This window comes from Camelina sativa, chromosome 9 (assembly GCF_030686135.1).
Source record: "Camelina sativa cultivar CO46 ecotype springtype chromosome 9, ASM3068613v1".
NCBI classification, from domain to species: domain Eukaryota; kingdom Viridiplantae; phylum Streptophyta; class Magnoliopsida; order Brassicales; family Brassicaceae; genus Camelina; species Camelina sativa.
This window is the reverse complement of record NC_141888.1, coordinates 20855443-20875978: the sequence shown is the minus strand read 5'-3', so window position 1 is coordinate 20875978 and position 20536 is coordinate 20855443. Positions and strand designations below refer to the sequence as shown.

Genomic DNA, 20536 nt, shown 5'->3' with positions numbered 1-20536 from the left:
ATATTTTAGATCTTCTAATAAATCTCTCTACAACCGAACATTTGACACGTGTATTACAATCGACGAATCTCTTCACGACACGTCTTGAGTTCACGTTCTGTAACAGTAATCGCGTTGTAGGTGATTAGTTACTAAGGAAATTACCAAATTAGGCACAAAGGAGGAGTCACGTGGATTGAGAAGGACCAAGTCAGCTATCTTCGTGGGTATTTTTTAGTAATTTACTAAACGACTTAGCAAGTTGCATTTGTGGGGCGAAGGAGAGAAAAGTGGGCAAAGCCCGGTGGGTTCGGCCAGCTGGAGAGTGGAAAGAGGAGAAAAGATTCGGTGGTGAGTAATGTACATTACTGACACGCAATGGCGTTCTCTGAGCCGTTGGATTGTTTGTTTTAGATATTTTTAGAAGCATCTAAAGATCAATCTAACGGCACAGATTTGGCAGCAATTTTTGGAAAAATGAAAATAATTATTGTGGAAAAGCCGAGAGAATCTCTTTCGTCAGATGGTTTAGCCACTCTCTTGGTTTCTTTAACGTCACGGGTTCGATTCTGAACTCCGTAACCTGAGACAGAAATCTGAACGAAACGTTATCTTCTTCCCAAATTTCTGATTTTTTGAGATTCTCTCCAACTCATCTGTGACTTGTACAGATTAGGTCCTTAGGAATTTAACTCGTTATTGTTCTCTCCTTGATTGTGGTCGATGACCTCGCTACTCCTTCTCAGAAGTCTTCCGCTACTCCGTAACGGTTTTTTAAACAACCGTCATCAAGTCGGTATCGTAGCTGGTGGATTCCTCTCTCAGCGTCAGCGTTTATGGTGTTCGCTTGCTGATAAACCACAGTTTTACGGGGATAATGGCGACTCTGCGGCGGAGCGATCCGGTGCGGCTATGAATACGGCGTCACCGGTTGTTGATGACAGCTGGCGTTTTGAAGATCCTGATTATCGGAAATGGAAGAATCTAGAGGCGGAGATACTTCGAGATATCGAACCTATTTCTCTTCTCGCTAAAGAAATTCTTCATTCCGATAGGTAAATTCGAATTTCACGGTCTATTTTGTGGAGTTGTAGTTGTGTTAAAGTTAGAACTGAATCTTCAAACAGTAGTGTCAATGTTTATAATTACAATTCCAATCGAAGTTTAGGTTGTGGTTAATCCCTGATTGTTCTTAAAGTACTTGGAATGTATTCTACAGTAGTTGTTCCATGTTTGGATTAATCCTGAAGGTATATAATTATATATGCTCATAGATTCTTCCAATATACTTGATGAACATGGGGACACTATTTAGTCTTTGATGTGAACGAATCCAAATCATGACCTGAGGTAACCAAACTGCTGTGTGAAGAGGCCAAACTAATTGTACAGAAGTTTCCCCTGTTATCGTTATTAACTTATTATTTGCTTGGGAGCTTGATCGGATTATAATGTTCACTGCAGAATTAATGATAGATGCTCTTGTATCTTCAGTATACTGGAACCATAACTGTTGTGTAGTGAACTGTTGAGATTTGAAGCTAGCTGCAGTGCGTATTTGCCCTTTTGTATAGATTAGTAGTATTACAGTCCGAGTGAACTGCTTTCCTTATTTGATAAACAGGTATTTTGATGGAGAACGGTTAGAATTTGAGGATGAGAAGGTTATAATAGAAAAGCTTCTTGCTTATCACCCCTACTCGAAAGATAAAATTGGCTGTGGTCTTGATTTTATAATGGTACGTAAGGAACCGATCTTTCTTTTTCTTTAAGCTCTACGCATAAAGAGTTATCCGGAGTTATTGTGCATATTCTTGGACCACCATGAGAGATAGATATGATTCGCATACATTCTTTATCTAAAATTGTGAGAGAAATACATGTTTATATCCATCCACAACTCTTCATTGCTTTTTTTGTCTGTGCTTGGGAATTCTTATGAGTGGGGCTACTTGTTAATGGCAGGTTGATCGGCATCCTCAATTCAGGCACTCGAGGTGCCTCTTTGTTGTCAGAACAGATGGTGGATGGATAGATTTCTCGTACCAGAAGTGTCTTCGAGCCTATGTCCGAGATAGGTACCCGTCACACGCTGAGAGGTTTATTCGTGAACATTTTAAACGTGCTAGTAGCTAAAGTCTGTAATACCGTCCCTCTCTTCATCACACAGCAACTTCTCATATAAATTTTGCTGAAATCACACACACAATCAGCTCTAAAGCATTGTTGTACAAAATTTATAATTGCTCAAATCTATTGGAAAGGCCTGAATCAGTTAAGAAAATAACAGAATAGTAGTAGTTAATTGGTTCAGAACATTTCTAGATACTTAAATCTCCAGTCTTTGGAGAAAGAAATATTTGAATATTGTAAAATCTTTTTTTTTTTTTTAATCACAAACTCTTGCCGCAATTCGAAGTAAAAATATTCAAAGTCAAATAAACTAGTTCAGACAAAAGCCCAAGATGGACAACCTCAAAAAGAAACCCAAACCAGTTATACGCCTTTGTGTGTCCAAAGTCCAAACGTTGAGTCAGCCATAAGAGACGAATCTACCTTATTCCAACCCATAATTGACTCCATATTTATATATGCAACTCATAATAAAGTCATGTTTTGGTTAACAAACTAGCATTTAGTTGACAAAATAAAAAGCTAAACCAAAAAAACAATTTAGTCCAGCTGTTATAGTATTTACTATTTACCTAAGAAAAAAATTCAATATTATGTTGATGATCAAGATGATAATAATATACAAGAACTGCACAATCACATGATTTCCAATATTCAAAGATACTTTTATATATTTCCACATCAAGACAAACACAGACAGATCTTTTACCTTCTCTTTTTTCTTTTTATTTTTTTTTTGGTTCAAAATAGATCTTTTACCTTCTAAAACCAAAATATCTCTATACAAAATTACAAAATAAAACATACTTACCCCCAATAACGACGACGTTTAGTAACTTACCAAGAAAGAAACAAAAAGTGGGCCCACGCTGATTCTTCTGAAACTTCTTCGAAGGAAACACAGATTTCACATTTGGGTCAAATCTTTCGCACACGTCAATGACGCTCTTCACTACAAAAACACACACCGTTAATAACTCCGTCATCATCTCCCCCTAGTCAAAAACACTGTCACGTGTTATCACCGTCTAAATCTAACACCGTTAACACTAAACAAAACAACGCTATATAAACCAAAAACTTTTTTCTTCTTTCCTCTCTCATTAAACTTCAGATCCTTTTCACCAGCAACACAAGTTTCTTCCCCCTTTTTCAAAAGATGATGCCAAATTCTAGATCGGCGACTATAACTCCGGCGACCGAACCAACAACCACCACCACAACGACGGTTACGACGTCGTACTGGTGTTACAGTTGTACGCGATTCATCAGCGTTTGGGAAGACCAAGACGCGAACGCTGGAGTCTTATGTCCTTATTGCAACGGTGGATTCATCGAAGAGATCGAAGATTCTTCTTCTAATAATTCTTCCGTTGCGGCGATTCCGGCGACGACGACGAATCAGGAAGTTAGATCGGTTGGAGATAGTCATAGATCTGTAATTAGACGCCGTAGATCCAATCGTCGGACGTCGTTTAATCCGGTTATTGTTTTGCACGGAGGAGGAGGAGGAGGAGGAGGAGCTGGTGAGAGTGTTGAGAACGAAGAAGGAGACGGAGCTACTAGAGAACGACGCGCTTATGAGTTTTATTACGATGATGGATCTGGTTCAGGTCTTAGACCTCTTCCTGATTCTGTTTCCGAGATCTTGATGGGATCTGGATTTGAAAGGTTGCTTGAACAATTGAGTCAGATCGAAGCGTCTGGTAACGGAATCGGTAGATCTGGGAACCCGCCGGCGTCTAAATCGGCGATTGAGTCTTTACCTAGAGTCGAGATCTCAGATTGTCATATGAAAGCGGAAGCTAATTGCGCCGTGTGCACGGAGGTCTTCGAAGCAGGTGTCGAAGGTCGTGAGATGCCGTGTAAACACATTTTTCACGGTGATTGTATCGTTCCATGGCTCTCGATTCGGAACTCGTGTCCCGTTTGTAGATTCGAGTTACCTTCGGATCCGATTCAACGGAGTAACGAGGAAGAAAACGCTGTGGGGATGACGATTTGGAGATTACCGGGAGGTGGTTTCGCTGTTGGGAGGTTTAACGCGGCGATGAGAGAAGGAGAGAGGGTTTTGCCTGTGGTGTTGACGGAGATGGATGGTGGTGGACTTGGTAGTAATGAAGGACCGAGACGTATCTCGTGGGTTAGAGCACATGAGACACCGGAGATGAGTAGAAACGGTGGGAGTTCAGGTAATGGAGGTAGATTGAGAAGAGCTGTTCGTGGAATGGTTTCGTTTATGAGAAGAGTGAGACCAAATCGTGGCTCTTCTTCTTCTTCTTCTTCTCATTCGAATGCGAATTCGAATCTTATTGATTTGGATAGTGATGGTGAAACTAGAGTAATGAATCGATCGACTTCGTTGATCAGAAGATTTTTCTGATTAGGTGAAAAAAAGAAAACAAAAGTTCATTTTTTGGTTTGTTGATTCAACAATGTATGTATATATATTTATTCAGATTGGGAAATCTCGTGTTACAATCAGATTTTATGGGAAACAAATTTCTAAGTAGTAGTATTGGTTTGCCTTTTGTTTTGGACCAAATTCTTAAAACATTTTTTTTTCATTGGATTCTGAGAAAGTGAAAGGATTGTGTTTGTTTTGTGTTCCTCGGATGGTGAGACATGACATGAATGCACGGTTGTGAAATTGATTGTTTAAAGTTACCAAATTCGAATTCAAATTCATTGTGCGAGTCAGTAGTTTCATTTTCGGGCAAATCGGGTAATAATAATGATCTCTACAAACATCAATTCCATCAGACTAGATTGAGTTACGTGGATACAACAAATTTCTCAAGAAAAAAAAAAAAAAAAAAAAAAGTTTCCCGATTTAACACATAATCCTTACATTTGTTTATTTTTGTTGTTGAACGGGATATGTATGGCATTCGTCATGACTTACATCATCAAGCTGATGATTTAAATTATTGTAACATTTAATTTGACAAAGATAAACGAATGGATAGACTTCATTCATAGACAAGGTCTTATAAATGATATCTTTTTTTTTTTGTCTTGTGACAAAAACAATGTGTGAAAGGTTCTCATCTACTCTAAATGGGTGGTCCTATAATTGTTGGAACTAATAATAAAAGTCAAGAAGTTTTGTGTTAGATATTTTTGTAACAGTAAGTCCTTGTAAATATGTGTAACCAAAGAGATCTAGATGCTTGAATGTGAAGTAATGGTAGTGGAGCTACGAGGAGTTGAGCGGACCACTTGTTCTCTATTTTACATTCTTTTTTGAAGTAACGTACTATTTCATTTTTTTTTTCTCCTCCACTAAGGAAAGTTATTTGTATACATGCGGTCCAATAGTTTTAAACTAGATTCGGAAATTTATAAACCGATTATAAGTATCACTGTGTGGTCCTGCGGAGGCATATAAAACAGTAAACATAACTCTCTGCTAGTTGCAACAGAAACAATGTAAATGTCGTTAATGCAAGAAAAAGTGGTGTAGAACCAAAGTTGTTATTGCTGGCCCAATATTCAATAAGGACTCAAAAGCCAAATTGCCCCAACGAAAATGCTTTAATTTCCTCATTTCAATGAGAGACACTTCACAAAAACTTCATTCCTATATGGAGAGACTTTCTAAAGAACACGGTGATTCCACAGGAGATTTTACTATCATATTCTTAATTAAAAGGAATGTGCAATCTCTAAGTTAACGGAGGATGCATTGGATATTCCCTCTATGTGATCCGGTTTCGAGGATCACGCTTCTAAATCACTTGCTAAGGACGTTGACGGGCCTAGTATTTGTTACTTCTCTTAGGACCATTATTCGAATAACGGTGGTACTAGAGTCTCATTGTGGGAGCGGCATTGGCTTTTGGACCACGAGTTTTCTACCTCGCCCTACTTGTGAATCTGTGATCTATCTATCTATCCCACAAATTGGTGATCATGTATCCAATACCCGGCAAAAGTAAACGCAATACAAAAACACATTCTGTAAATTCATGTCAAAGTAACAATTGAATCTAACTTTATCTAAAAACATAATACTCTAAAAGTTCATAACACTCACTTAGAACTATAAAAATGCTCCGCAACCCATTCGGTTGCTTTTCTTTACAATCAAGTTCATTTATAAATTAAGTGTTTGAAGTTAATCGGTGGACAATGTATACAGTGAATATAAAAGAACTTCAACATATATATATATGGCAACCCATATATGTATTCTTTTTTGCTTCCACAAAGATTTTTCTTCTATGTCTGGATCCAATGCAAATGACTCTCAAGAATGTTTGTGCCAGCAAACGAGCATGAAAACGCAGCGTTTGATTATGTAGAACCGGGACTTATGCTCTTTCGCCACTTTCAAGCATTTTCGCGTCACCGAAGCTCCTTTATGAGACAAGCTTCTAGAGAGATCTAAAGAAGACTTGGAAGAGAAATGATCAGCTGAAGATTTCGTGGAACAGCTTCTAGACATGAGCAAAGACTTCGAATCTTTGGGCTTTGCTGAGAAACTCCGTCTGAAAACGGGCTCCGAAGAACAAGAAGACGACGAAGACGAAGGTTTAGTTGAGAAGCTTCTCATGAAATGGGATTTGGATGATGAAGGATGAGAAGATGAAGCTTTTGTTGAGAAGCTTCTTGTGAAAATGGGGTTTGAAGAAGAAGGAGAAGATGAATCTTTGGTTGAGAAGCTTCTTTTGAAAAAGGGTTTTGAAGAAGAAGAGAAATGAGTATTTTGAAAGATGGAGTCTTTCTTTGTATGGTTCCATAGCTTTTCGACATCCATGAATCAACAATGTGCTTCCTTCTATTGATCCGAACGTTTCTATATATGCGTAGTGTGCGTGGAGAGAGAGAGAGAGAGAGAGATAGTTTAGAACAAAAATGAGTTCAAGAGTCGATCATATCTATATATATACATGATGTATATATAATAGGGTCTACATGACTACATCCTTTGCATGGATGCGGCATAAATGTGGTTGCATATGGGAATCGAATCTAAGGAAAAAATCAATGTTTAAATCATTTTGTCTATTGAAGTGAACAAATATAAATTACGCATATAATATTATTGTCAAAAACATATTTTTGAGCTAAACGCAAGTGTTTTTTTTGTTTTGAATAACTTTTACATGTATACCTCTAGATTAGGTTAAATTTTAACTTGAATATGTGTGATATCCGGATGCAATAATCTTTAGTGATGATCATATACATAAATGGGTGTAAAACTAACTAGGTATATATGAAGTATTTTGAATTTACTAAAAGGTAGTTTTATATTTGCATAGATGATAGTATCATTGAGATTTATTTATTTATCTATATACGTATAAACTTAGTTAAGAAGATTCCAGCAAAAAAACTACATATAAAAAACGTTTGGCAGTCAACGAGTGTATAACTTTGACCGCATTTATAAATGTTATTTCACTGTCTGTGTCTGTCGAGTTTTAATTATTTTCTAGTAATCTGTCGGGTAGTGATCGAACGTAACATGATTACGTGAATATTCGATTAATAAATTTCCAACACAGTAATTTTTAGCAACTTTTATTAATCCATCTAAAACTAAATATAAAATGATCAAATTAATGTAGAGTGAACTTATAATTCACTTATTTGTTAGAGTAGTTAGTTTTGTTCTTGTTCTTCAACAACTTACCTACTTAAGATGACTCGAAATATAACATTTTAATAATTCACATGTTAGACACTTAAACTGAACGTTAGTTACAAGAGACATGTTTCTCTTTACATTGAATTCCCTATTTTTGACACATTACTACATGTGTTTTTTTTCCTTCTCTCTTAAAACTGTCACATGCGAAACAGGGCAAAATACGGAAGGATCCATATGAACATTGTGGTCGATGGTCATCTAACATTATTAAGTTGGATCGTAGATATATGTATATAAAGACACTAAACTTTTGGGACCAAAAGAACATTTAATGTTTTCGGAAAGAAAAAAAGAAAAACACTTCAGACCAATTTCACATTCACATGTGAGCATGTGAGTTCTTAAAAGGCATGGTCTATGGTAGACTTCTCAGTTCCCACTACTCACATTTATCAACTAATAGTAAAATCTTATTTTCACAAAAAATATTACAATTTCTGATGTAGGTAACACTAGTGATTGTCTTAGTAAACTCAACTCTGCCGTTAATCAAATATGTAAACATAACCCTGAAAAATACATGGTAATATTGACAATCTCAGCTAATTTCGTTTTTGGAAATTGATATTTTGTTAAAATGAATATGTGTAGGGGACAAGACCACAACGAATTTGTCCAATACCCTAGCTACTACGGGATACTTATCATGTAATATAACATGGGCGAACACAATTAACACAAATTTTTTTTTGTCAAAAAAACTATATATATATATATATATATATTTCTAAAAATATGGAAAAATTCTTGATATAAATTTTTGTTATTAAAATACATAATATAAAAATAAGCAAAAATCTAAAGTTATTACTTAAAACAAAAAGAATCTATCAATACATAATTTAATTATTATCATATAAAAAAGAAATGAGAATAAATTAATAAAAATAAGTAAGACATTGACATAGTATAAACAATATAAAAAATTGTGCAATAATCATATTGTCGGAAATAATCATATGAACATTTCTAAGATAATTATATAATTAGAAAAACAAATTCTTGATACTTATAGAGTTTGGTGAGCTTATTAACTTAAAATATTCGTATTTTTATGTAAACAAATAGAAAATATAAGTACAATAATCATCAAGTAACATATATATCACATAAAAATAATTTACTTTTGTTCGAATATCTATCATCTACATATTACAAAGAAAAAAGCTAAATAAATTAGTAATATTGCTCATTAAAATAGTAATAAATTAATCAAAACATTATTCAATCATAATAAATAAATTATTACAAATCAAACTATTTTTTTTATTTAAATTAAAGATTTCTTAATTACATAATCAAAATAAATGTTTTCCTTATAGTAATTTTATATTTTGGGTTAAAAACTGCCATTGTTGGTTATTTGTTAGATTTATATTTCTACCAACACCATATATAAATTAATATATTATCAATTATTGAATCGTATATAGTTTTAGTTTTCTTTCTTATTTAAAAATTGTTAAACACATAAATAAAGTATACTAAAAATGGAAATAAAAAAATATTTTGTAAAATAAATCATAATAAAACATTAAAAAGAAATATCATTATGATGCGAGTTTTGATCCAAAAAATCTCACAATAACAGCTGGATGGATCTGAGAAAATATTTCTATTAGGGTCATATGGACAACTCTCCTTGATGGAGATCTGTAATTCTACATATATCAAATTTGCAGAAGGTAAATCTTGATTTACGTCTATTCAACAAACATGGATTCGTGAATTGACGTCGGTTTGTTTTAAAGAAATAGTGAATTGCTCACAAAAATAATCAATAAAAATTATATGACATAGCTATTGCTATTATTTATCGAAAAACTATACTTTGGATCTCAAGATTACAACGTACAGAATTTGTGTTTGTTAAGAGAAATTGTAATAATGTAGCACATTTCTTTAGCTAAGCATGCTTGTACAACAAGTAATATTTTACTTTTCTTGTTTTTCACCTTTTATATGATTTACGGATTGTTTGTATCATAACTTTATTAATTCATAAATAAATTTCTGTTTTGCTAAAAAAAAAATATTAAAAAATTTGTATAGCTACTTAATTGGTAAACTAACAAATACATTACAATAACTAAAAAATTAATAAAAAAAATTAAAAATATGTCGGTAACATCGTAGTGGTTAATTTAAAAACAAATAGTTGACAAAAAATTATGAACCGAAAACGTTTTTTTTGTTTTTGTTTTTTTGTCAGACAAATAATGAAGCTTGATTGAAGCCCATATAAGCCCAATAGCGACAAATTCTATCTCTTCTCCGCCTTTCATCACGATGATCCGCCATTGAAGTTGTTCAACTTATTTTCTAGTTACTCCACTTTCCCTCTTCCCTGCCTCCTCAATTTCGTTTCTTGTTCATATTGTAAGAGATCTTTGAGCTTCCAATTTTGTAAAATTGGAAGCGAGTGCTTCTTCCATCACGCTTCCACACTATTACGATTCCGCTCCTCAAGCGTGAATCTTGTGTATCCTTTGACGCTTCCATGCTACATAGCTTGTGTGAGACTGGGTTGGAAAAAAGATGCAAGCTTTAACCATTTGGCCATTAAAGTCTGGTCTTTTGGTTGGATCAAGATTGGAATTTGAATTGGATTGTTCTTGTTCTGTTGTAGTTAGCCCTAAGACTCGAAATAGACATTGTTTTCTTGAACAGCCTTACTTTGGTAGTAGTAGTAGTAGTATCTCTAGCGGGTTTGCCATTAACCCTACTTCAAAAGTTCTGTTTTTGTGTGAGCCAAAGAGAAGTTTGTTGGGATCATCGGTTGGGGTAGGATGGGCCACGGAGCAACGAGAGCTCGGGGAAGAAGAAGATGTTTCCACGGAAGATTCAAGTTCAGCCGTAAATGGAGGAGAAAAGAACAACAAGTCAAGAGTTAATGTTAGAGAATTAGCGTTTAGTTTACGAGGTGCTAAGACAGCTGATGATGTGGATGATGTACTCAAGGATAAGGGAGAATTGCCTCTACAAGTCTTTTGTGCTATGATTAAGGGTTTTGGCAAGGACAAGAGATTGAAGCCTGCGGTGGCGGTAGTAGATTGGCTTAAGAGGAAGAAGAGTGAATCAGGAGGTGTCATAGGTCCAAACCTTTTCATATATAACAGTCTTTTGGGTGCGATGAAACAGTTGAGGGAAGCAGAGAAGATACTGAGTGATATGGAGGAACAAGGGATTGTTCCAAACATTGTTACTTACAATACTTTGATGGTTATTTACATGGAAGAAGGGGAGTTTCTCAAGTCCCTTGGGGTTCTTGATTTAGTCAAAGAAAAAGGTTTTGAGCCTAACCCGATAACATATTCAACGGCTTTGCTCGTCTACAGAAGAATGGAAGACGGTATGGGAGCTCTCGAGTTCTTTGTTGAGTTGAGAGAAAAATACTCAAAGAGGGAGATAGGGAACGACTCCAGTTACGATTGGGAGTTTGAGTTTGTTAAGCTCGAAAACTTCATTGGTAGAATATGCTACCAAGTGATGAGGCGGTGGCTGGTGAAAGATGAAAACTGGAGTACTAGAGTGTTGAAGCTTTTGAATGCAATGGACAGTGCAGGGATTAGACCGAGCAGGGAAGAGCACGAGAGGCTTATATGGGCGTGTACTCGTGAAGAGCATTATATTGTTGGTAAAGAGTTGTATAAAAGAATTAGAGAGAGGTTTCCTGAGATAAGTCTGTCTGTCTGCAACCATTTGATTTGGCTGATGGGTAAGGCTAAGAAATGGTGGGCAGCGTTAGAGATCTATGAGAATCTTCTTGATGAAGGACCTGAACCTAACAATTTGTCTTACGAGTTAGTGGTCTCTCATTTCAGTATCTTGCTGAGTGCAGCTAGCAAGAGAGGAATATGGAGATGGGGAGTTAGGTTACTTAACAAAATGGAAGATAAAGGATTGAAACCGCAGAGCAGACATTGGAACGCTGTTCTTGTAGCGTGTTCAAAAGCCTCTGAGACTGCAGCTGCGATCCAAATCTTTAAAGCAATGGTTGACAACGGTGAAAAGCCAACGGTAATCTCATACGGTGCACTGCTCAGTGCTCTTGAGAAAGGGAAGTTATATGATGAGGCGTTTCGGGTTTGGAACCATATGGTAAAGGTAGGGATTGAGCCAAATCTTTACGCGTACACGACAATGGCTTCAGTTTTGACAGGACAGCAAAAGTTCAATCTTTTGGATACCCTTCTCAAGGAAATGGCTTCAAAGGGTATTGAGCCGAGCGTTGTGACTTACAACGCGGTTATAAGTGGTTGCGCGAGGAACGGGTTAAGTGGTGTGGCTTATGAGTGGTTTCATAAATTGAGAAGTGAGAATGTTGAGCCTAATGAGATAACTTACGAGATGTTGATCGAGGCTCTTGCAAATGATGCAAAGCCAAGGCTTGCTTATGAGTTACATTTGAAGGCTCAAAACGAAGGGCTTAAGCTCTCTTCTAAGCCATACGATGCGGTTGTCAAGTCAGCTGAGACTTATGGAGCCACCATTGATCTTAATCTTTTGGGTCCTCGACCAGACAAAAAGAAGAAAGCTTAGTCTGATGAAACACATTGTACAAAATCCAATGTTACCGTGGGGTAAGGCACATCATCCAAGGATTGCCATGTCGGGGACAGAGAACAAAGAACAATTGCAGAGGACCCTTAAAAGGGAAGAAAATTGCTATTGCAGGGAAGAAGAAAGTGTCCAAGTAATCATCTTCATGATCTCCTTATTGTTCTGTAATACTCTTTTTAGTTTCTCTAGTCTCACTGTTTAATTGTGATTTGTAATCTTCAAAACTTGTTTCCAAATCTTTAATTGTGATTTGGTTGCCATATATGTACTTTCAGGTTTCAAGAAAGTAGAGAGACTCATTCCATATATATGAGAGCAAACAGATTGTACACACACTTTAAAACCAAAAAATAAAATAAAAAACAAAGAAATGGAAAGCTAACAAAATTATGCAAATGATGATTACAGAATTGTTTACTACTTCTTAGCAGGTTTCCAACAAGAAACAGCATAAAGGACTCTTCCTTTCCAGCCTTGAAGCATCCAGTGGTTATCTTTGTCAATCACAAAATCTTTATGGTAACGTTGTTTCACTATCTCTTTCGCGTGCTTTATGATCTCTTTGTTTAGTTTCGCCGGTTTAAACCCGGCTCTTAAAATCCTAACCTGCCATTGCTTGTAGGTTTCGGGCCTTGCAAACCGTTCAGACCCTTCACATGCTATCACACTCATTGCATCTCTTACGATTAGCTCCCTCTCCACCATGGTCCTGCAATTGTCTTCTTCTGGTAATGTGGCCTCATACATGTCAAAGAGAGCCGAGCAATGGAACAGAGCTTCTCTGAACCTTGTTAGGAAGAAGGGAGAATTGTACGTACCGTTGATCTCTGCAAACACAAAGAGGTCAGGATTGATATCTCTGAATAGTTTCAGAACCGTGTCTCTCGGAGAGTTGAGGGACATGGTTTCATCAGGAGTATACTGTAGCCGGAGGATGCAGTTAACAACTGTTGTCTCTCCAGTCTTGATCACAAGCTCATCAAGAGTTATGTCCTCCCAGTTTTTGGCTATGAAACTGTACTCAAACGGGACTTTGAACTTGTCACAGAACCTCTTCAGTCTTCTACCTGTCTCTTCTACCCGCTCTGATGGACGGAAACCTGACTGAGGCAGCTCGATACCAGTCACACGGAGCAGTGGTGGTCCGCCGTCACGGTTTGACAGGGCTTGTATCAGACAAGGCAACTGAAAACCATAGAGAATCCCAAAATCAATGATGTGAAGTGTGGTTGCTTTGGAAGCAAGCTCATAGATTGTTCTGTTTGCAGTGAAGTAACACATTCTTAAAGTGGGGCAAGCTTGAACAAACCCCTTGTAGGCTTTCAAAATGTCCACCATAGATGTTCTGCTATAAGTAGCAGATATTGGTGTAGCCATGGTTCCGGTGATACGTGCTTCAAGCGCCTCGGCTAAGTGATAACCAAGTCTCTGAGTTGCATCGCCGCGGATAGAAGAGTGTTCTCTTATCTCCTTCAGTTTCTCAGCAGCTCGAGACTGGTCAAAACTCGCCACTGCTTGCGCGCATTGCATCAGGAGATCTCGCATATCTACTGGCTGTTCTGTCTTTTGTTGTTTGGATCGGTTCGATGAGCCCTTTGCTGGTTTGGTTTTGTTTGGTGATGCTTCTCCATGAGTATTCTTTTGACAGATCAACAAAACTTCCTCGTACTTTTCAGCCAGCTCATCCATCGTGGATATTGCAGGGAGCTTTGATTTCCTTCCACCCTCAAGATAATCATCTTCATCACCATCCCTATGGCGATACCTTCTCGTTGACTCCTCTGAAACTACTTCAGGCGATCCAGTGACATCTGAGCTTTGATCAGAAGTAGGAGGAGATTGATCTTGAAGCACTTCGTAGAAAGATTTCTCGGCGGCTTGTAAAGCCAAACTGTCTACCAACATACAAGGCTGACCTTCAAGATCTTCCTCCATCAACATGTCATTGATGTACTTGAAGACTGGAAGGTAATCAGAACATACCTTAGACTCGGTAGGAGAAGAAGAGTCGCTCTGAGATTCAGATTCGTCGAAACAAGTGAAGCAAGATTCATCAAGATTGTTCATTGGTTTGCAGCAAGATCCAGAACCGTTTTCGAATTTGAACCCATCAACGGGTACTTGCAAAACAGCATCCATGTAGAATCTCAATGAAGATTAAAGAAGAAGAAGGAGAGGAGGAGAGAGATAAAGAAAGTGTAGAATAAGTCAACTAACAGAAGAAATGAGATATAAAACTAGAGGGAAGATTTATGTGAACACACAAGTGGAGAGATGTTGATATATATGATAAGGTATTGTTTATTTTGGTTATTGTTTATCTTTGTCTTGGCAAAGAAGAAAAATGAAGGTTCGAGGAAACAGAGAAATGTGTGGGGGTTGAGATAAACACTAAGCCGCCACCACAAAAGGTTAGTAATAATATGTCCAAAGACTTTATCTACTGTCGTGGGTCCAAGTGACTAAAATACTATTTGTTTTCTTGTTATTGTCTTCCTTTTTGGTCACTTGTCTGGTCAACAATTTGACTTGGTACTTTGAATATCTTTCGAACATATGACCAGAACAACCTAAACCTTTAGCGTTTGGTTTGTGTATGTGATCGCCTAAAGACTATATGTTGATCCTTTAATCGCTCTACATCTCTGTTGGAGATAGTGAAGAGACAGTTGTAGGAGGGAGACCAGATTTTAACTAGTTGGTTCAGGTTGCAATAGTTGTAAGATTCTAATTGCTAATCTATTTCGAATCTTGGTTTCATCAGGATTGGCCGAGTCATCATCAATCATAGAGAGAATAAAAAAGTCACCAAAGATTTACAACCAAATCCTTCACATTGTTAGGAAGAAAAACTCAACCTTATTCCATTCCTATAGAAATACTCAACCTTATTCCAATTTTATAAAACTTTACACTTGAAAGAAAGAAAGAAAGAAAAAAAAACCGAGAAGGACTGAGACCAGAGCTTCAAGTATGTCAGAATCTTACAATGTTGATGATCATAATAATACACAAAGGTTCTATAGAACAAGAACCTGTTCAGATTAGAGCCTCTACCTGAGAGGATGGTGGTGGCTCAATCTGCAGTTGATGCATTAGGTGTTGTGACCAGTAAGCGTGTGCCTTCAGAACACGGTCCAGAAGTTCCTGTGGCACCGGCTCTCCTCTCCGCTGCTGTGGGGATATCCTTGCCGTGTGGACCAGCGTCTTCCATTTATCCTACAAAAGGCAGAGACTCAATACCAACAACAATGATAGTAACTTTCCAATATGTCAAAACTAAGACAGTTTAAGTTTAAAATTTAACCTTGAGATCAACATAAGTACGGTGCTCCGCGTCCACAAAAGCATGAACCTTAACGTCTCTCCACCTGAAGTTAACAAACAAAGATACAAAACATGGTTACTATTCAAAGAAACATAAGATAAGAATGCTATTTATTTTGCGTATTACCTTCCGGTTCCGAGATTCTCAACAGCTTGGACTAGTGCTTCTACTTCAGTAACTGAGAAAGGTCGACGAATTCTGCGATGTGCAGCTTGCTGCTGCTCAGTCCTTTTAAACTTACGGTTAGGAGTTCGAGGAGCCAACAACGCTGATGACGCAATAGGAACCAAAGCTCTAGAATCATCAGTCGATCCTAGTTTTCCAAATGAGTCAGATGGGGATGGTGTTGAGTCATGATTAGGATCCACCAACACATTGTCGCGGCATAACATTAAATCATCACAGGCATTCTCTGACAGATAACTGGCAGAGAGAAAATGAGGCCCTTAAGCCGCAATAGACTGATTTTTTATATCGATGTGGCATCTCTGAGAGTGAAGAGAAGAGTACTGAACCTGGATAACAGCGGTTGAGAGGTGGTTCCTAAACTAGGCTCAAGGCTGAAACCGAGAGAATCCAAGTGCGTGTTCTCCTCAGAGATCCCAGTCTGAAGAAGGGTTTTGCTATCATCTCGAACTTTCTTTCCTTGAACCATCAACCCGACTCGGAGTCCATCACCTAGTATGGTTGTCACTGCTTCCATCACCATCCGCTAACAATCCCAACATAAAAATAAAAATAGGGTAAGTTCTTGATCGGGATTTTCATCACAACAAGATGTTGGTATTGCACCTTCAAGGAGCCAACAGTAGCAGTTTCTGGAATCTCTATGAAAAGCTCAGGCACCCTGAAAGACTTGATCCGCAGCCTCACTAAAGAGAAACAAAAGGAAAACATTTTTAGATTATACACTGTTTCAAAGAAACAAATAGCCAACAAATGATTCAGATTGAGACACCAGTAATTACCATGATGGTCCCTTGACACAAAAGATGCATTTCGACTTTTCATGGAAGATATTGTTCTGTTTCCTGCGGACAAATTTTGTGAAATCACGTTACTAACAGCAGAGACTTGCAAACATCCTAACAAGAGAATGAGAAGATGACAATATTTTGAACCTTTATGTGTCTTCCCTTGCAAACGGTAATCATCAGAGTTCGAATCGGAAATAGTGTCAAAGTATTTCCTTTTCTTGATGGGATAACTCCTCTGATGATTGTGCAAGTAATAACTCCTCTTTGAGCAATACCATGGCTTTGCATCTGCTAATACCAAACATCAAATCACACATTAACTTAGACAATAAAACTAAACAGAAAAAAACACTAGTTAGGCAATATTACCTGTGTTGCCTCCTTTCCAATGTCTAGAAGCCAATATCTTCCTGATTCTTCTGTCTCCAATACGAGGCACAGGCCTAGTCAGACGAGGGCGAATGTACCCAGAGAAGTTTTCATCATCATCATCATCATTATCATTATTTCTACTAAATAAATGTACATCATCATCATCCCGAGAATCATTGGGACTACCGCTCCCACATGCTCTTACCTCGGTACTACTGTTACTACCTATACTAGCTACAACATCAGGTTTTACATTCACACCCGGATGATTAAGATCCTTACTAAAGTTTCTGACTTTACAAGAATCACTACCAGCACAACCCAAGTTACTAAAACCCTCAACAACCTCCTTGTCTAACTTGTCACCTACTACCAACAAGTGATTAGGATTTGTGGTAATCACAGAGCTAAATCCACACTTGCCATTGTCAAATGGGCTCGGGGATCCTGATAACACGTTTTCTTCAGCCTGGAGTTCCTTCTTTACAGTATTTTGTACAACTAGACAGTTTTCTCCACCCGCATTCACCGAGCTTTCTCCCTCGAGCAGCAAGGTTCCAGCTACGGTGGCCAATAAGTCAATCGCGCACAGTTTCTTCTCGTAAATGCGCCTCTTCTGTCAACAAAAGTGAACAATGCGAATCAGTGGCCATGAAATGTGAATGATCATTATGTAAACAGAATTGATCATCCATGTAACACAATCTGTGATAAATTCTGTAACAGCTAAGGCCATTATACCCGGAGTGATCTGGGAGCTCGAGCTTGAGCAGGCAATTTGTAACCATCGTCTCCAAATTCTAAGACTTTATGCGACACCATTACTTGGATGCATAACAACACAATGATAGTGATTGCTACGAGCGATAGAGAAATGAATGAAACTCACGCCACGATCTCTGTAGATAAGAAACAGAAACAAGAACCATAAGAATTGAAAATATGAAATTCACAGATGGTAAGGATCTGGGTTTTATCAAAATCAAAATCTGATAAACCATCCTAAAACCCTGATCAACACAAGATCCAAATCAAGAACACAAAAAGCGTAATTCAAATAAAAGCTTCGATCTTTGAATTAAAAGAACATAACAGATCAAACGTTGAGCAAAAAAATAGAGAGACACTTACAGATCGGGTACACAGATCGATAGAATGAGATTTTTTTTTTTTTTGGTTTGTATAAACAAAACGACAAAGTATCAATCGACGAAGATGACGATAACTTCAAAAACAGAAACACACAAAAACCCTTTCAAGATCCAAACCCAAAACCAACGAATTTGAAAATTCTAAGACCAAAACACAAAACTTTCGACAAAATCGAGAACACAAAAAACCCATCAAGAACAAAAGTTTAAATCTTTCTCACCTTTCAATAAATCTTCAGCTTTCCAAGAACGAGTACTCCTAGACGATTCTTCAGAGAAAATGAGAGGAACAGAGATGAAGGAATCAGAATTCTTTACACAGTGGATCAAATCTCTAACCCATGTTTTTAACCCCAAGAAAGTGATTGAAACTTTTTTTTTTTTTTTTTTTTTTACTTGTATCAAACGCTACCTATATGATGATGTTCTCTCACCACAAAAAGGATTTGATCAAATTCTCTCTTTTCTTTTTTGCGATTACCAAATTATACAAAACCCCTTAAAAGAAGTGAAGTGAAGTGAACCACCACGTCTTTCTTGCTTAAACCCCTCTCAATCTCATAGATCGATATGTAACAATAACTCAACCACCGGAGCTACCGGTATTACCAGTCCCGTTCTTACCGGGTTATAATAACCAGTAAAAAAAACATTCACCCTAAAGACTCGGTTTTCTTACCCATCACGACACACACACACTCGTAAGTCCTTAGATTTATGACACGTTGGTAAAGAACTAAAGATGATGGCTTTGGTCCGTAGCCTTTTGAGTAAATTACGTCTTGTCACTGATTTTATTAAAAACAAAACTCATTTCGGGCAAAGAAAATGTTTTTTTTTTTTGGTAATAAATATTTTAGTTTCTGTTTGGAATATTCGTTTGTGCTTTTATATTTTTCCTAAGAGAAAATAACAAAATTTTCCAGAAATATTTATGTTTTAGGAATCACGTATAAGATAAGATGGTCCCTAGTTTCTTATATTGTAATTATGAGGTACTCGATTTCTATTAATTGGGAGTACTAATTTAAAACTGAACATGGTACAGTACCTGATTCCAATTTTTTTACAGAAAAATATTTTTAAAATTTTCTATTGAAAATCAATCATGAATGTAATCTATTTAGTATATATAATATGAACCATTTTACATTGTAGATGTGACAAGAAACGTAAAAAAAAAAAAACAATTAGAGTTGTACTCGATCCAATTGAATATGGTAAAGAGCAAAGAGCCCCAGCAGTTTATGAACTTGTGTTAAATGAACGATGAGATTATGAGAATGTATCATTGTCTAAACCCCTTGTGTTTTATATTTGTTTGCTCTAACTAAATATTTCCATGTGTAAATGAATACACTCTCATAATTAATTAAGTTCATACGTCGATGTTTCTAACGTTTAACGAATTTTATCCTGTGTTGAGAAAAATAAATTAAAAAGTCAACATTTACGTACAACAAGTTCGACATATTTATAATCCTGTGTTGGATACAATTACAAATGATTTCATTTAGCCCCACAATCATTATAATTTTTTTTTTTTTTAAAGGAAGGCCTACCTCTTTTCTTAAATTACAATAAAATAATTATGTCATCTTATCCTATCTCGAAAAAGTTCGAAAGGGATAAAAGGTGGGTGGTTTTGAATTTATATCATACAAACACCACCGTTCAATATTAAATTTGTTTGGAAAATACTTAAAAGAATATTCTAACATACATATACAACCAAAACATATGCGCAATTTCATGCATATTTTAGTTTTAAAAGGCTAAGATCGATGGTATATTTCAACCCAAAAATGAGTGCATATAGACTATAGTATACTTCAACTATATACGTAATAACAAATATACATTTATATGTGTTATGAGGATTTAGAGAACGGTTGTAAACTAGATTTTACTCAAACATTTTTAGATCATGATTGTGATAGACTTTTCATGAATTACTTTGAAATAAGAATAAGTTCACTATGAAAACTAATCAAGTTCGTTTTCTCATTTGTGATATGGTCCGATCAACGTCGAAAAAAGCATCAAACATTTGTTGGTTTTGACATTTTTTGAACTTTGAAGACTGAAGAGACATCAAATAGTCACTCTAGTTTTCTAAAAACTAAAATCGTTAAAATAACTTTTTTTTTGCTTTGAGAATTCACTATTTCAGTCAAATAATAATAAAGGCCAATTCGTTTTATCTGTGGCTCATATTCGTGGCAACACGAGCCTTTTACTCTTTGTTACGTTTTCCTTTGAAATACCGTTATTGTCGACGCATAATTGGTAAATTATTCAATGGATAATTTTAGGTTACAGTAATGACCCGTTTGTATCCACTGATCCCACACATAAGATAGGAAAAATA

General features: G+C 36.6%; 5 protein-coding genes and 1 pseudogene across 6 annotated transcripts; 3 read left to right on the top strand and 3 right to left on the bottom strand.

Annotated features, from left to right (window-relative positions):
- The first annotated feature begins 482 nt into the window (after nucleotides 1-482).
- On the top strand, nucleotides 483-2263 carry LOC104711117 (protein DCL homolog, chloroplastic-like). Its single transcript, XM_010427800.3, has 3 exons — nucleotides 483-1034; nucleotides 1604-1718; nucleotides 1945-2263. Exons 1-3 carry the CDS (start codon nucleotides 703-705, stop codon nucleotides 2113-2115), a joined length of 618 nt encoding a protein of 205 aa, XP_010426102.1. The 5' UTR covers nucleotides 483-702; the 3' UTR covers nucleotides 2116-2263.
- A 127-nt stretch (nucleotides 2264-2390) lies between these two features.
- LOC104711116 (E3 ubiquitin-protein ligase RDUF1) lies at nucleotides 2391-4627 on the top strand. The gene has a single exon (XM_010427799.3). The coding sequence runs from the start codon at nucleotides 3272-3274 to the stop codon at nucleotides 4493-4495; it is 1224 nt and encodes a 407-aa protein (XP_010426101.2). The 5' UTR covers nucleotides 2391-3271; the 3' UTR covers nucleotides 4496-4627.
- Nucleotides 4628-6047: 1420 nt separating this feature from the next.
- LOC104711115 (small polypeptide DEVIL 15 pseudogene) lies at nucleotides 6048-6971 on the bottom strand (annotated as a pseudogene).
- Nucleotides 6972-10021: 3050 nt separating this feature from the next.
- On the top strand, nucleotides 10022-12643 carry LOC104711113 (protein LOW PHOTOSYNTHETIC EFFICIENCY 1, chloroplastic). Its single transcript, XM_010427795.3, has one exon. It carries the CDS (start codon nucleotides 10313-10315, stop codon nucleotides 12314-12316), a length of 2004 nt encoding a protein of 667 aa, XP_010426097.2. The 5' UTR covers nucleotides 10022-10312; the 3' UTR covers nucleotides 12317-12643.
- On the bottom strand, nucleotides 12614-15107 carry LOC104711114 (scarecrow-like protein 30). Its single transcript, XM_010427796.3, has one exon. The coding sequence runs from the start codon at nucleotides 14474-14476 to the stop codon at nucleotides 12755-12757; it is 1722 nt and encodes a 573-aa protein (XP_010426098.2). The 5' UTR covers nucleotides 14477-15107; the 3' UTR covers nucleotides 12614-12754.
- Nucleotides 15108-15176: 69 nt separating this feature from the next.
- On the bottom strand, nucleotides 15177-19066 carry LOC104780467 (telomere repeat-binding protein 2). 2 transcript variants are annotated; one of them, XM_019229231.2, is made up of 10 exons: nucleotides 18387-19066; nucleotides 17756-17913; nucleotides 17012-17630; nucleotides 16787-16930; nucleotides 16634-16696; nucleotides 16458-16537; nucleotides 16181-16377; nucleotides 15792-16088; nucleotides 15645-15708; nucleotides 15177-15556 (listed from the first exon to the last, which is right to left on the bottom strand). In XM_019229231.2, exons 2-10 carry the CDS (start codon nucleotides 17834-17836, stop codon nucleotides 15377-15379), a joined length of 1725 nt encoding a protein of 574 aa, XP_019084776.2. In that variant the 5' UTR covers nucleotides 17837-17913; nucleotides 18387-19066; the 3' UTR covers nucleotides 15177-15376. The 2 variants fall into 2 exon arrangements, with proteins under 2 accessions (XP_019084776.2, XP_019084775.2); XM_019229230.2 differs by having other exon boundaries at nucleotides 16787-16933; nucleotides 18387-19043.
- Between the last annotated feature and the right edge of the window lie 1470 nt (nucleotides 19067-20536).